Source organism: Mauremys mutica, chromosome 4 (assembly GCF_020497125.1).
Source record: "Mauremys mutica isolate MM-2020 ecotype Southern chromosome 4, ASM2049712v1, whole genome shotgun sequence".
In the NCBI taxonomy this organism is placed as follows: domain Eukaryota; kingdom Metazoa; phylum Chordata; order Testudines; family Geoemydidae; genus Mauremys; species Mauremys mutica.
In genome coordinates this window covers 67,267,364-67,282,195 of record NC_059075.1, presented here as the reverse complement: position 1 = coordinate 67,282,195, position 14,832 = coordinate 67,267,364, and the positions used below count along the sequence as shown (strand labels likewise).

Genomic DNA, 14,832 nt, shown 5'->3' with positions numbered 1-14,832 from the left:
TGGGCTCCCTGGCTAGACAACATCTCCCCTGATGCATGACATTGCTTAATCAGACAAGAGACGGATGCATCATGTGAAGCCACTCCTGCACCCTTTTTATTCATCCCCATACCATCTCCTACGGAGGAAGTCCAGTACTGAAGCTAGATTTTTTTTTTAAAAGCTGAATAACTTTGATTGGTAACATTTGTAGTTTTACTTATTAAAAATGACATCAAATCTCATGCTTCAGGTAATAAGTTGATTTCCTGCAGGGGTCAGGAAGGAATTTCCCCTTCAACTTCTCCTATTCAACTTATTCATAAATGATCTGGAGAAAGGGGTAAAAGGTGAGGTGGCAAAGTTTGCAGATGATACTAAACTGCTCAAGATAGTTAAGACCAAAGCAGACAGTGAAGAACTTAAAAAAGATCGCACAAAACTAAGTGATTGGGCAACAAAAGGGCAAATGAAATTTAATGTGGATAAATGTAATACACATTGGAAAAAATAACCCCAACTATACATACAATATGATGGGGGGCTAATTTAGCTACAACAAATCAGGAAAAAGATGTTGGAGTCATTGTGGATAGTTCTCTGAAGATGTCCACACAGTGTGCAGAGGCGGTCTAAAAAGCAAAGAGGATGTTAGGAATCATTAAAAAGGGGATAGAGAATAAGAGGGAGAATATATTATTGCCCTTATATAAATCGATGGTATGCCCACTTCTTGAATACTGCATACAGATGTGGTCTCCTCATCTCAAAAAAGATATACTGGCACTAGAAAAGGTTCAGAAAAGGGCAACTAAAATGAATGGGGTTTGGAACGGGTCCCATACGAGGAGAGATTAAAGAGGCTAGGACTTTTCAGCTTGGAAAAGAGGAGACTAAGAGGGGATATGATAGAGGTATATAAAATCACGAGTGATGTGGAGAAAGTAGATAAGGAAAAGTTATTTACTTATTCCCATAATACAAGAACTAGGGATCACCAAATGAAATTAATAGGCAGCAGGTTTAAAACAAATAAAAGGAAGTTCTTCTTCACTAAGTGTACAGTCAACTTGTGGAACTCCTTACCTGAGAAGGCATTTAAAAGAGAACTGGATAAATTCATGGAGGTTAAGTCCATTAATGGCTATTAGCCAGGATGAGTAAAGAATAGTGTCCCTAGACTCTGTCAGAGGGTGGAGATGGATGACCAGAGAGAGATCACTTGATCATTACCTATTAGGTTCACTCCCTCAGGGGCACCTGGCATTGGCCACTGTCAGTAGACAGGATACTGGGCTGGACGGACCTTTGGTCTGACCCAGTACGGCTGTTCTTATGTTCATGTAAGCTGTTAGAACAAGACTAGATCCATTATGGGTGTTTCCACTTTTCTCTGAAGCCTAATATATTGATCACTGTCAGAATATAGGGTACTGGGCTGGCAGGATCAATGGTCTGAGCTGGTGTGAGAAATCCCCTACTCTTAGACCAATCATTTCCTTATTCTACAGGGAAATAAAATGCATTTGCATATTTACTTAATATAAATAGCTATGCAAAATAGAGGTTGAACTTGGCTGTTACTCAGCAAGACACCCTACTAGCACTCTATTGGTGTCTACCCAGTTAGCTTCCTTTGTTAAAAGTGAAAACACATTTCTAGCCCTTCTAGGTGTAAAGAAGACATTTAGGATGTGCCTCATTGGTATGCTGTTTACCTGAACCTGTGAACAGCCAGCGTGGAACGACAGCTGTAAAGGAGGAATACACTGACCCCATTTTATCATAAGGACATGCTAACTCTGAAGCCTAATGATGGAAGTGTCAACATTAGCTATTTAACTTCTTGTCATTTTAGTAGAAACATCCAGCTATTGTTGGCATGCAGGCAGACCTGTGGATCATGGGAGGAGATTGAGTGGAATCCTGCTGCCTTCTCTTTGGCCTGATCACTGATGCAAACTCTTTAAAATACAAAGAATGATTAAAAGATGCAGCCAGTGTATAAATATTAAATTTATTGGGCTAAACCGTAATTCTTTTTTCCTACTTAGATGTTACTTGGTTTTTATTCAGGCAAAACCATCATTAAATGGGAGCCTTGCCCAGCCCAGATCCCATGAGCTGCTAAATACGAGCAGTTACTAGTCTCTTTACTTACTCCTGCAGCATTGGCCATTTCAGCGGAGAATTTGGCCCATGGATATAGCACTGTTTTATACATTTATATGGTAAAAATTGTATGCGTTCCGTGTGTTCAAATGTATTCTAACTACACTTGTTGAACATACAGACAATGTGTGAATCAAAGGGGCAAAGGTATAGAGGTCCTCTGTTGCTGTCTCCCATCTCTTTTACTTTCATGGAATTGCACAGGTGAAATGAAATTTGAACCGTACTTTTTTCAGTTTGGGTTCCCTTTCTGATTAATATACCTAGAAATAAATAATCAATGCTCTGATGAAAAGGTATTTAAGCTCAAGTCAATTTAAAAAAAAAACATTATTCAGGCAACATTCTCATGACAGTCTTGTTTTCCATCGATTCTGCCCCCACCCCAGCATCAAATATTCTGTTAGGGGCTTTGTAACTGTGAGCTCCCTCCCTTTCCCATAATGTGTCTGATGTGAGGTCATGCAACAAAGGCATGTTGTAAGTTCTCTAAAAGCATAACATGCAAGAAATATCCAGGTTTTCCCCTCACCCTCACTTTTTATACAGCACCACCACACTGTACAGCAAGACTGAACTGAGGAGTTAAATTGACTCTCCCAATTATTTTCAGTGTAACTCAGTGTTTTCCCTTTCAGTTACTTCTACTATCACCACACATACTATATTTTAAGGCCATGTAGAGATGGGCCCAGAAAGGGACAACAAATTCAAACACCCCGTAACTTTCAGAGGGCGGACCCAAACCCGAGCACAAATTTAACAATCAATGGCTGTCTGCATAATGTAAAACCAGCATATAATCTTTTGCTTCTGCGGCCCTGTGATTTTTGTTTTTTCTTGTGGATTTGACTGTTTGGTATAAGCTTTTAAGAGGGAAAGACTCCACGCTTGTTGCCAGAAGGCACTGGAGCATAATGTATTGGGGAAAGCTAATCTAAGAAAAGTTTTTCTCCCCATCTCTCATAATCATGTTGGAGCTAGAGGGCAGCTTGACGTTACCACTGTAAGAAATAAGTTTTCCTATTGACAGACCTTTTCTAACAGCGCTTCAATGAATGGTGATGCCAGGCTCCATGTTGGTAAGTTTCAGAAGATGTTCTTTAAACAAAGAAGATAATTAGAAGGACTTTGGTCCATTAATTCCCAGCTCCCTGGTGTCACAGGATATCAAACGGGGGGATAGCCCCACCTGATCCTAAAAGATGATCTCTAATCAATGCATCAGGGAGAAGGGGAAGACACCCATGGTTCATGTCAGTGTTATGTGGGGGAAATTCTCTCTTAAATCTAAAGGTAGTGATCAGTGCATGTGTACTGTGACATACCACTACTGTCCAAGTAAACTCTGAAAATGTATTATGTCTTGACTTTCTGTCTTTCTGTCTATCTTCCTTCTCTCTCTTGGACTTGGCCGGGCCATGTACAAATCCCAATCATTCAACAGTACTGGAGAGTAGATAGTATTTACCTCAATAATGGTAGTTTCTTTTCGGTTCTTTTTAACCCTCAATTCAGATGATGGTTCGAAGCCCACGCCCACCATGGAGACCCAGCCTATTTTTGATGGTGAAGGTAAGAGCCTCCATTTTAAACACATTTTTTTTCTCTCCCTCACATTTGTTGTTCAAACCCTGGCTTTAACCTGCAATGCAGTAATGCCCTGAATCTTATAAGTTGTCTACAGTTCAGAGTACCCTTGGGACCTGAGGTATTTTTCCAAATCCTTTCCCATCCTCCCTTCTTCCCTGGTATCCAACAATAACACCAGTTGGACGGATCCTTTGGATAACCTCAGAGAGGAAGGCGTCATGGCTAAAAAATGCTCCCTGAGTTTCATATATTCCATCCTTCCTCCCCCCTGTGGTATTGGTACAAGGAGTTTCATAACCTCTGCTGAAACACAGCAGCTTCCCCCAAAGGGAGGAAAAGGCTAAACTGCAGTCTGTGAATGTTGACTTGGAGGAAAAATGTTGGGAGATTTCTTCACCACTTCCCTTCAGTGATGCACTTTCCATTAAGTAAATGAAGTCAGCGTCCTGATCCATGGTCCACCAAGGCAGTTTCCTCTTTCAGATGTGCCGACTCAGGAATTGTTGTGCCTCAGTTCATGGGAATCCTTAAATTAGAGCGACACTGCTGTGATCAGTTATAATTAGATGTGAGCCAAAACCTGAACCTCTGCTATGAACCCCTTCAGATGTCCTGGCCAGGGGAGAGCTGCAGATTTTAATGCTGAACCTTAGATTTTAAGATGGAGTTGTAAAAAGCGACAGAGTCCTGTGGCACCTTCTAGACTAACAGACGTATTGGAGCATAAGCTTTTGTGGGTGAATACCCACTTTGTCAGACGCAGTGGGTATTCACCCACGAAAGCTTATGCTCCTGTTAGTCTGTAAGGTGCCACAGGACTCTTTGCTGCTTTTTACGGATCCAGACTAACATGGCTACCCCTCTGATATTAAGACGGAGTTGAAACCAAAAATAGAAGGGATTTGGCAGGACCAGGTGGTGCCGCCAGTATCTCCTCCCTTCACCTCACATGAATAGGTGGTTATGATGGGTTTTGGGAGGTTTGAGGGGCTAAAATAAGCATATTTAATAGCAAGCAACTGCAGTTCCATCATTTCCATTTGCATGGACCTAGTTTTTATAAAAAAAAAATTGTATCCGCTTTAAAAAAAACATAAGATACCTAAGCCAAAATATTGTATTCTCACATAAATAAACAGAGGAAACAAAACCCTAGTTGTCAGTCTCCTGTTTACAGAAAAAAAAACCCTGTTCCTTCTAGCAGCCATCTGGTATTGTATTAAATTGCTGTTTGTAATAACAGCATGCTGCTGGGCTTTCAGTTTACCCCCAAGATAGTGGTAGTGCATTCCCTCCATTGTGCATTCACAAAGAAAAGGTGGGACTTAACTACAGGAAAAATTACCAAACAGTGCACTAGATTAGTCTGTGAAAGCCCTTAGGGAATGGTGAAAGTCCCCAATCCTCGGTCATTCAGACAAAGCACTAGAGAGTACACTGCAGAGACAGTCCTGCCCTGGCCACCAAGAGGACATGTAGAGCCTAATAGCTCTTGTGTGCCTCTCTTCTGTGCAAGACATTTTAAAGTCCCCAATCTTTGCTCATTCAAAGGACCCATCATTCTGCACTGAGATTGTAGGTGAGACCAAGGGGGAGATGGACCATAGCTAGCTTGTACAGCGTAATGAAGGACCATGCACCCGCTTTGTTTATTTTGTGTGTGTTACTGTGAATCTTGCAATACATCATGCAAACACTTCTTTCCTCTTGCATCACGCATGTCGTAACAGGAAAGGTCAGATTTTAGGCCTTCTGTTAACTTGGGCAGCATTCCTTTTGACCCAATGGAGGAGAGGCAGCATGAGACTGGGAGCTATCCAACTTCTAACACTGACACACTGTGTGACCTTGAATACATCACTTTATCGCGCTCTCTCTGTCAGTTTTCCCACTTCTAAAATAGGGATAAGTAAACTTACTACTGCGCTGGGGGGTTGTGATGATCACTTCATTGGTTTGAGACCCTTTAATGGGAGACGACAGAGAAGGCCAAAGCATTGTTCTGTTACCCATTATGGCTGGAGTTCTCAAAGGTGAGAGTTAAATGTACAAATCCCATTGAATTTCAGTAGGATTTGTATGCTTAACTCCTTTAGGCTCTTTTTTGAAAATCTCACCCTATGGGCACAGAATTAGTAAACAACTCTGGCCCAGTAATGGGATTTTAGTAAACAATCGGTTACACCTGTGCTACTGCCATGGAGGCACTGGGGCTGCAAAAGTGGCACTGGAGCTTAATTTGAAGGCATTGTGGTTGAAGGGGTGGAAGGAAAAGGGGTTAATGTTGCCTTCAGAATCTTTATTACTCATGTGACGAGCAAAAAGGAAAACTGCTTTGACCATCACATAGGGTTTGGGGATGTCAGATTGTTAAAATGAAAACTGACGATGTTTAGAGTTTTAAATGCTCTGTTTTCCCCCTGAAATGTGTGTTTGAAAACAATTTCTTCTTTAGCTAGATACAAAAAGCAAAACCTGGCAGCAAAACCCTGAAGTTAAATTACTGTTACAATAAACTTTTGTTAAACTAACGTATTTCCACATATCCTTGAAAGGGGAAAAAATTATTGCTTGAAAGAAGTCCCTTAAATGGCATCAGTTATCTTTGTTAGGGAAAAGGGAGAGGTCAGCTTTAGATGGTAGCTCTTGGGTTACATTGTCTGAGGCCAGATTTTTCAAATGTGGTTATAACTCAATGTGCTGGGCTGGTTAGGAAGTCTGGCCATTTATATAGGTGTCTGAATGAGAGCATAGCTTTTTTGAAAAGCAGGCACCAGTTGTGGGAGTAGAGCACTCCTTGAAACTTTGCCCTTAAATCTGAGGATATGTCTACACTACAGGATTATTCCGATTTTACAGAAATCGATTTTTGGAAACAGATTGTATAAAGTCGAGTGCACGCAGCCACACTAAGCACATTAATTCGGCGGTGTGCGTCCATGTACCGAGGCTAGCGTCAACTTCCGGAGCATTGCACTGTGGGTAGCTATCCCATAGTTCCCGCAGTCTCCCCCGCCCATTGGAATTCTGGGTTGAGATCCCAATGCCTGATGGGGCCAAAAATTGTCACAGGTGTTTATGGGTAAATGTCGTCAATCTTCCCTCCATGAAAGCAACGGCAGACAATCATTTTGTGCCCCTTTCCCTGGATTGCCCGGGCAGACACCATAGCACGGCAACCATGGAGCCTTTTTTCACTGTCACCGTATGTCTACTGGATGCTGCTGACAGACACGGTACTGCAGCGCTACACAGCAATATCCCCCTTTGCAAGTTAGCAAAGACGTTACTAGTCATACTGTACTGTCTGCTGCTTTGCAAGTTGACAAAGAAGGTTACCAGTCATACTGTACCATCTGCTGCTGTCATAGGTGCTCCTGGCGCCTTGGTGAGGTCAGTCGGGGGCGCCTGGACAAAAATGGGAATGATTCTCCAGGTCATTCTCTTCTTTAAATTTTGTCTAATGGAGAGTCAGTCCTGCCTAGAATATCAGGCAAGCCTACTAAAGAACCAGAGAGGCAAACCGCTCCGTGTCAGAGCCCCAGACATCCCGCAGAAATGATGAGCTGCATGCCATTCTAGGGGGTGCCCCTGCAACAACTCCACTCGTTACTTCCCTCCTCCCCCACCCCTCCTGGGCTACCGTGGTAGTTATCCCCCCATTTGTGTGATGAAGTAATAAAGAATGCAGGAATAAGAAACAACACTAACTTTATTGTCTCTGCAAGCAGAGATCAAAGTGGGGAGGGGAGGGCGGTTGGCTTACAGCGAAGTAGAGTGAACCACCATTCTGCACTTGCTCAGCCTATAGCTGAAAATGGGAATCTGTGATAAGCACTAGGATAGAAGCACAGGCAGGACTGAATCTCCATTTGTATGTGGGCCTTTGGTTGACACTGGTAAAATACAAAATGTCCCAGGATATGTATATTGGGGGTCAGTTCTAAACAGCAGCTTAATTTTTTTATTTGCAGCAAAATGTAGAGGTCTAAGTATCTGATTGTGAGCCCTGATAGCAAGGAATGCTGCTGACTGGGAGAGCAGCCTGAGGCAGAAGCCTCCAGCTGGCGTGATATTCCAGGCAGGACTGAATCTCCATTAGAGAAAACTTAAAGAAGAGAATGACCTGGAGTCATTCCCATTTTTGCCCAGGCACCCCTGGCCGACCTCACCAAGGCCAGCCAGGAGCACCCACGGGATGATGATGACGGATACCAGTCCTACTGTACCGTCTGCAAAGCAAGGCAAGGGGATGCTGCTGTGTAGCGCTGCAGCACCGCATCTGCCAGCAGCACCGCATCTGCCAGCAGCATCCAGTAGACATACGGTGACATTGACAAAAGGCGAGAAACGATTTTTTCCCCTTTGCTTTCACGGGGGGGCTGATGACGTATACTCTGAACCACCCGCGACAATGTTTTTGACCCTTCAGGCTTTGGGAGCTCAGCCCAGAATTCAAATGGTTTTCAGAGAGTGAGGGAACTGTGGGATAGCTACAGTCGTCCCTCTGTCCGTGAGCATCCATTTGATTCTTTGGCTTTCTGGTACGCTTGTCTCAGCTCCTTAAGTTTCATGCAGCACTTGTTGAGTCCCTGTTGTGGCCTCTGTCCATCATGGCCTTGGAGATTTTTTTCAAATATTTTGGCATTTCGTCTTTTGGAATGGAGTTCTGATAGAACAGATTCAGTATCTCCCGTACGGTCCATGCTGGAGCTCTTCTTTGATTCTGGGACTGCATGGTCACCTGTGCTGATCAGAGCTCCACACTGGGCAAACAGGAAATACAATTCAAAAGTTTGCGGGGCTTTTCCTGTCTACCTGGCCAGTGCATCCAAGTTCAGATTGCTGTCCAGAGCGGTCACAATGGTGCACTGTGGGATAGCTCTCAGAGGACAATACCGTTGAATTGCGGCCACGCTAACCCTAATTTGAAATGGCATTGTCAATTTCAGCGCTACTCCCTTAGTCAGGGAGAAGTACAGAAATTGATTTTAAGAGCCCTTTATATCGAAGTAAAGGGCTTTGTTGTGTGGACAAGTGCAGGGTTAATTCAATTTAACGCTGCTAAATTTGAGATAAACTCGTAGTTTAGATCAGGCCTGACACTCCCCACGCCCCCCCCCACCCCATACACACACACTCTATCTGTGACTCTCGAAAAGAATAGCAAACAGGTCAGGGAGGTGTAGCTTCTGACTCTGGGTTGCAGTTCAGCAGCTCCATGACATGAGACCCTGGACTGGTGTGGGAGGGTTGGGGCAGATGACTAAATTGCTTGATTCTCCTTTCACAAGCAAACACTCCTATGATTGCTATAGCTGAGAGAGAGAGAGAAAAAAAATGTTTCTCCTCCTAACCTTTCAGTTTGTTTACTTTGTGCATTTGATGCAATCTTTGTATTATTTATTTCTCCTTTATAGTCAGTCAGCTTCTTCCTTGTTGAACAGAGCTATATAAATGTCAATAGGCAAACAGATAAACCCTTGTGACATTTTTTTATATTAAATAAATAAATCAGGCCCTACTAAATTAAAAAATATTCCAGTTTTCAATAGAGGATGCTTTTGTTAGTTTTAAAAAGTCCCTTTTAGAGACCACTTAGGGTATCCAGTACCCTGCTCAACCTCTATTTGAATATCTCTCTGTTAAGCAACCAGTTTTTATCGTCCCTTGAGGGGTTGCGTAAGGCAGGGTTTGCTGTGTTTTGAACTTGAACAGTATAACATGTTTAATCCAAGGATTTCTAAGCACTTTCTGAAAGTCGATATCTGTGTGTGTTTTGGTTTCGTGCATCAGATACATGTCCTTTAACTAGATCTGTTTCTTTTACCTGCTTTCTTTTAAGTGTTCCCAGCAGTGCTCTGCATTTATCTATTTGCTTTTGATTTTTTAAAAAGAGAATTGACAAATGGAATTGGGTGATCAGCTGCTCTCTGGGGTCTAGGGTAATGTTTACATTCCTGATTTTAAAGTATTTTACTGAATTTCATGCAACTCTTAGTGGAAAATGTGACATGCAGTACCACACAACATAGTCCGTACCTCTTCTGAGTCAGGGCTGAAGGGTATGAGGCAAGATACTGTGGGCTAGGGAAAGCAGGAAACAGAGATGTAATATATGGAAAGAGGAAGAGGTGGTGTATGCTTGTGGTGGGAGATAATTAAAGGCTCACACTACACACAATGCACAAAGGAATCCCGGAGGACATGTCAAAACCCAAGAACTAGGATGGACCAGTCAGGACACCTCCACCTCCATCATGCCTCCCCATCCCCACTAGTGGAACTAACATGGTTTTGTTAAGTGTTTTTCGTTGTCTTTCAGAAATCACAGCTCCCACACTTTGGATCAAACACTTGGTCATCAAAGATTCCAAACTGAACAGCTCCAGTATGAGAAATTCAGGTAACGAATGCCTGCTTTAAAAAAATAAAAGGCAATTAACTAAGCAGCATGATCCTTTTCCCAGGACTCCTCATTTCATTCTTCCTCTTGCAGCTACAATGCTGCTCTCTCTCATCACTGCAGTGTGGGGAAACCCAGGCAACAAATGAGAGAGGGTCTCTTCACTGTGTACCAGGTATATGCTGAGGAGAGTTTGTTTTCTAAAACAGGAACTCGGGATACTGAAGAAAACTTTGGGGTTGTTCACCCACGGCTTCATACCAGAGTGCGTCTTCATTCCACTCCCATGTTCCCTCTCATTAACCCTGTGTCATATCTCCATGAACGAACACTTTCCTGAGAGCATCCTTATTGCACTGTGTGTGTGGTTCCCAAGGAACTGAGGTTGTTGCTAAACTTGGGTTCCAATCTAAGTAGCTATGATCACCCAAGGCAACTGTAGTGGTATTTTGGATAAATGGGTGACAGTGACTCTGAGGTGGGTTATCCTTGGTGGGCTTTGCAATAAACGTGAGCTGTAAATGGGTGAAGAGAGAATTATTGCTTTGCATAGCAGGGTGGGAAGAAGTTCCACATGTGAAAGACAGCCCAGAAAAAATAACGATGGTGAGAGGAATGAGCAGGTCACTGGGATCAGGGAGCTGAGAGGCTCAGGTGAACAAAGAACAAAAGGTGGAACAGGCAGAAATGAGAAGAGAGATGTAGGCGGGGTGTGTGATGCTTCCTGGTGGTACCCAGGGCTGTGAGGCACCTTGCTACCATCTGCCCTTCGTGTGAGGAAGCCTTGTTGGTACCTACTGGTTGTCAGCACTCTCACTGCCCCGGGCAGCACAAGCACTCCCCTCTCAGCCTACGCAGGCCATGCTGTCCCTCTGCAGGTTAGTGACAGGCACACTCCAAGCATCCCTCTGGAGCGTCCAGCCTAGGCTGACCAGACAGCAAGTATGAAAAATCAGGACAGAGGGTGAGGGGTAATAGGCGCCTATATAAGACACAGTCCCAAAAATCGGGACTGTCCCTTTAAAATCGGGACATCTGGTCACCCTAGTCCAGCCTCTGATCTACTGGACACTCGCAGAATTCCCAGATCTGTTATTCACAAAAGAACAGTGCACCTCATCTTACCAGTTTCACCACTCCGCTTAACTCTCAGCACCTGTAAGTGTTTTCACTATAAGCAAATCTAAGTTTATTTAACAAAGAACAAAGATTCAAATAATAGCAGCTAGATAAAAGTATTGGAAGCAATCGAATACATGTAAAATAAAATCACAGTGCTCTTTCTAGATCTTAATGCTTAACTAACAAGACATTGTCCTATCTAATGAAGTTGAGCTCACCCAAAGTCTTCTCCCAGCATTCAATCAGAAGCCTGGCTGTGAGCCTCCCAAGCACACAGGCAGCTTGTCCTCTAGTTGAAGGATAGCTGGTGTCCCGCTGCATTCTTCTCCTGTGCCAGGCTAATTCTTTGATCTTAGTAGGGAGGATGTCCTGTTTATGACTGTGTGTTCCTTCCTGTAGATTTTATGAACTCTTGTCAAAGTCAGTCTTGATTAGCTGTTAGTTCCCTAGGCAAATGTATGTACATTGTAAGACACAATGGTCAGCCAGGGAGATAAGTGTCGTCTACCCCATGCCGGAACAGAGTCTGTTTATCACCTTCAGGTGATCAGTCTTAACTTACATATCTTAAGAACGTAGTTTTAAATATAGATACTTAACTCTGTCAATATAATCCATACACGTCTCTCCTAATGATTAGGACAACCAGTGGATTAATGACTGCTGGTAGAGATCTTGCATGCCACCCTTTGGCACACTATGATGGAGACATCAGACCCAGGGGATCCTTGTAAATCCTTACGCACCACTTGTGTACTCCTGTGCAGAGATGTGAGAATGGAGAGCTAGAACTTGAGGCAGAGAATGAGAGAAATTTGAAGAGGGGAGTGAGATCTGAGCAGTGGGTGAAGCTGATGATTTGATCATCTGAATGTTTTGGGTAGACTGGAGGGAAATGGTATGGGAATTGGGAAGCCAGACAGGAGGAAGCTGCTAGGAGATGACCAAGATATTGATTTAAGATTTGATAAATAGCTATCACCATCCACACACTTTTGTAAAGAGACAAGAAATAGACCTGGAACAGGTTCTGTAAGCGTGCGCGCGCCCCAGGTAACTTGTGGAGGCAGTTTAAACTAGTTGTTAGTGCCAGTCTCTTGTTTTTATTCCAAGCTTAGCCTAGGACTCTGATCTTCAGTAATTCACTTAATCTGTCTCTGTTTTTTCCCAGTCACAAACTGAAGGTGATCTGGAGCTAAATGGCAGAAATAAAGTAGGCTTAATTAGCTAATGTGGATATAAAGTAAGCTAGATCCTTCATGACCTCCAGATTGGATTACAGCAGCATGGTCGACATGGAGTTACCCCAGAAGGCCACCCAGAAATTTCAGCTGGTGTAGAAGTGTTGGCCAGCTGGCTTAGTGGTGTTTCAAATGCAGAGCAAACCATACCTGTGCTCCATGAACTTCACTGGCTACCGATTTATTCCTGGTGTCATCCAAAGTGGCAGTTTTGCTCTGTAAAGCCATATATGATTTTGGTCCTGGCTATCTTAGCAACCACCTGCCTCCTTATGAAACACTCCTGGTAGCTGAGACTCAAATGAGAGACTCTTGCTTCCAGTTCCCGGATCTGAATTTGGGAAGGGGGGGCTGAAAAAAAGGTATCCTCAGTAGGGAAGAGGAAGGTCTTTGACTCTAGAATTTGCTTAGCCCCATAGATCTTTTGACCTTCCCAGCATGCTGCAAGCACTGTCTGTTCAAGCTTTCCCTCAGGAAACTGCCTGTTGCTTGAGAAGGAGTTCCTTTTGTGAACTTGGTCCATTTTGTTCTTAATTGGTGATTTTTTTTTAAATGACTGTAAATGAACCCAGAGATTGTATTGGGCACACATTACTAATCCAAAAATAAACTCTCAGCTGGAGAATTTCAAATGAGTACAAAAAAAGTACAACTACCATAGCAAGGTAAAACGAGCTGTTAAAAAATCTCATTGCACATAATTGATTGCCCTCATATGATGTACTTTCCCCTCTTACATCAGTAACAAGGTATTATGGAAAGTTGCTAATTCTAGACTCAATCTTTCACACTGTGCCACGCAAACCTGCAGTCGTCTCTGTTTGCTACAATGAATTACTGACATCGGGGAAAGGCCAGATCATGAAAGCGGTTATGGAACAGCTGACACATTTAACACATAACTCTCAGCTCCCTTTCTACTGTTTTTTATGGTGTTTTTTATTCTGGATTTTTTGTTGAAGGATAGGGGGATGCATTTGGAAGCTGTGGAAGGAAAGCATTATATATGAGCTACGTCTTAATAAGGAAAACTTTTGAAAATACGATGTATTGCTTATGTATTTTGGATGCCCAGGATGAGATACTTGTGTCTTAAACTGGGCATCCAAAATTAGTGGATGCTTTTGGTAACTTTAGCTTACAGCAGTGTTAGATCTTATTGCACAGTATGTTTTTGTTTTCTCTCATTGTATTTTTAACAGATTAAGGTAAGTTTTGCTGCCAGTTTTTCTGCATTGGCTGGGCTGTATTGCCTCTGAGCCTAAAGCTCCTCAAATTAGGTAAATTCTTATATTGTCTTGCTGTATTTTAATGGACTCATTGAAGTTGGAGGTGGAAAAGGTCTACTAAGTTATCTACTCCCTGCCCCCCAGGCCAGTGAATATTTCTTCTCTACGGTAGGTAATGTTTTCTACTGGAGTTTAAATACCTCCAGCAATAAAGCTTCCACCACTTCCTGTAGGAGACACTTCCATTCTCTGGCTACGTCTACACTGCGCAATGCTTGTGCTTCTGCTGCCTCCCACGCTACTGTCTTCCCTGCTATTTTTAGCATGCTAGTGTAACCCATGTCTCCCTCTAGTGGCACCTAGACCACTTAGTGATTAATGAGTCTGCTACAGCCTTAGCTAAGGCATTTGGCTTTTAGCTCATGCATTAGAGGCTCATACGTTTAGCTTCAGAGGTCCCAGGTTCAATCCCACCTGCTGACGACCAGGATTCTTTGGTGTTACACATTCATGCTAGCTCTCATCTGAGCTAGTGTAAGTGAGCTGGAAATCACACCCCTGGCTCGTAGGGTAGACATGGCTTCTAATAGAATTCACCCTCCAGATCAGGGGTTGGCAACCTCTGGCACGCGGCTCGCCAGAGTAAGCACCCTGGCGGTCCGGGCCAGTTTGTTTATCTGCGCATTGGCAGGTTCGGTGGACCACGGCTCCCACTGGCCGTGGTTCGCCGTCCCAGGCCAATGGGGGCGGCGGTCCGCCAAACCTGCTGACGCAGCAGATAAACAAACTGGCCCGGCCCGCCAGGATGCTTACCCTGGCGAGCCACGTGCCAGAGGTTGCCAACCCCTGCTCCATGTGTTTTTCCTGATATCTAGCCTAAATTTCTTATCTCTGTTTCTTCTCATTATTCCAGGTTCTCCCTCCTTGTACCAGCCTAAATCAGCCTTTCATTCCTTCACGTTCTTCAAATGCCTTTAGTTTGTATGTCCGCCATAATAATCATTTAGCCACGTGTTCAGTAGTGAACAGGGTTCAAGTAAATATCACTTTCACAGGATGTGAGTGTCATTCCAGGCTACATTGGCATTGG

General features: G+C 43.4%; 1 protein-coding gene across 2 annotated transcripts in view; it reads left to right on the top strand.

Moving 5' to 3' along the window:
- SMOC1 (SPARC related modular calcium binding 1) overlaps positions 1–14,832 on the top strand; it is a 184,413-nt gene that overhangs the window by 121,252 nt on the left and 48,329 nt on the right. The window contains exons 6-7 of one of the 2 annotated variants that reach the window (XM_045014174.1): positions 3,670–3,726; positions 10,070–10,150. In XM_045014174.1, the coding sequence (XP_044870109.1) occupies positions 3,670–3,726; positions 10,070–10,150 (138 nt within the window). Of the gene's footprint in view, positions 1–3,636; positions 3,727–10,069; positions 10,151–14,832 lie in introns of both variants that reach the window. The other variant, XM_045014172.1, reaches the window with a different exon arrangement.